The sequence below is a fragment of the Atta cephalotes genome (genome assembly GCF_000143395.1).
Source record: "Atta cephalotes unplaced genomic scaffold scaffold00019, whole genome shotgun sequence".
In the NCBI taxonomy this organism is placed as follows: domain Eukaryota; kingdom Metazoa; phylum Arthropoda; class Insecta; order Hymenoptera; family Formicidae; genus Atta; species Atta cephalotes.
Window position 1 is genome coordinate 270311 of NW_012130083.1, and position 1986 is coordinate 272296.

The 1986-nt window shown below is 38.9% G+C and overlaps 1 protein-coding gene across 1 annotated transcript in view; it reads right to left on the reverse strand.

Moving 5' to 3' along the window:
- The window catches only part of LOC105618939 (tRNA:m(4)X modification enzyme TRM13 homolog), a 4530-nt gene extending 3653 nt beyond the window's left edge, over positions 1–877 (reverse strand). Inside the window, exons 1-2 of the mRNA XM_012200470.1 lie at positions 717–877; positions 459–655 (exon numbers count right to left, since the gene is read on the reverse strand). Of these exons, the coding sequence (XP_012055860.1) occupies positions 459–655; positions 717–877 (358 nt within the window). The remainder of the gene's footprint in view (positions 1–458; positions 656–716) is intronic.
- Between the last annotated feature and the right edge of the window lie 1109 nt (positions 878–1986).

Sequence of the window (1986 nt, forward strand, 5' to 3'; positions counted from 1 at the left end):
TATATATATATATATATATATATATATATATATATATATAAAGACATGAAAAAGGAATTCATTTTTTAATCAAATCAAATTATACTTGACAGGATTGTGTCATATATTTTAAGATTATGTTTACATGAAATATTTACATATTGTTTACGTTAAGTTCACATGAATTTTCTTTATAATATAAGAAATAATACAAGAAATGTAAAATATGTAAATTATTATTGAAAAAATTAAATTTTGCGATTGTTAATATATCTGACTCTAATATTGACAAATGAAAATATATAAGCAAGAAAGTTTTTGCACAGTACAACAATAAAGAACATAAATTGTTCTTTGTCATAAATTATTTATATAGATGATATATAATACAGTTTCCATAGTTTACTTTGTACATACATGTAGATTATTACATTTTACATGTAAACCCTGAGGCTTGAATGCAGATAATTTAATCATACCATAGGCAGCATGAATCTTCCTTATCACCATTCTTATGATGGATCCATCGAGCTGCGACAGTGGCACGCGCGGCGGCGTCACAATAGACTCGTCATCCAAGTTTGTTCCTTCAACCACGAACGTCGGCTGTGCATCCAGTCTTCGTTTGACGTTGCACACGCCCAAGTGCTTTGTCAGCTTGGATCTGTAGCATGTACTGGAAGAAGACAAATGTCATGATACCACACTAGAATCCACTGAATTTAATGAATACTTGCTGTGTGGGATCCAGCGGACATGGTACTCTCTCATTCCCGATGTTGGAGCCAGCGAGATCCCGTTGATGCTCGCCGCAGTATTGATGACCTTTTTGCACTGTCATGCGGCAGAATCGCTTCTTGCGCTCAACAAAGTGCATGCAGTGATTGCTGTCCATCATATTCTCACGAAAAATTTCTTAGATACTTTTCTTAGAAGAGGTTTTGTTATGTTATATTTCACTGAGTAATGGATTTACGCTTTTAATTTTTCCGTGAGATTATATGAGCCTTGTTTCACCTTATTTAATAATCTGCCTTGTTTAATAATAATCTTCATTATATTAAAGTATTTCTCCACCTTCGATCAATATATTCTTCCTGAATTCCTCTTGGAAGAAGTCGTCGCAGGTTAGGATTATCAGTCTAGCAAGAAGTGACGTGTTCGATATATAATTATACTTATTCGCTGCTAGATGACGCCATCGTTCAATTTTTCCACAAATAAATCAAGATTAGTTTCGCCAACATTCCTAACGAGGGCGTTGCAAGTACTGATTATGCACTCGCATGGATCTCGGATTCGTCGATTTCAATCACAAGCCCTTGATCCATGATCGAATGTCGTCTCACTCACCGAGAATACCGATAAAAGAAAATAAAGCAATTATTGTAATCGCGAGACTGCTTTTAAGACTCCGTCTTGAACGGAATAAAAAATTCAAAAACTGATTCTCTCAAATCGAGTCGAAGCTACAAATTTAGCCATGCCAAATCTTATAGATCTTCTTGGGGCGGCGGTTCCATTGGTTTTCCTTTACAAATTTTTCGCGAATCCTTTCGAACAATATTTTCGAATTACTCTGGTATATTTATCGTTCACCGCCGGAGAGACAGGAAGAGACTCGCGAGAGTGCGCGAGTAATTCGCTAATGTAGAGCTTACCCTGATACCAGCCCATCTCAAAGTTCACCTTTTGCCTCCCCTCATCTTTCTGCCTCCAGCCCGTCCGACCCCTCGCTCGTCCTTCGTAATTCCCTTTTCTCGTAGCTCGTTCTCTCTATCCTCCCACAACTTTTCCCCGGTCGGCCTCTCTGGCTGCCTCGCGCTCGCGGCGTTATCTATCCTCTTGAAGCGAGCTATTACCCGATTGTTTCTTAAATAAAATATCATCGGAGTCCCGTCGCCAACCACTCACAATAATAATTGCCTCGCCAGTGTGTCAACCGATCCACCCTCGCGCGCAACCCCTCATCTGTCTCACGGCCGCGCCGGATCCTCTCTCTCTCTC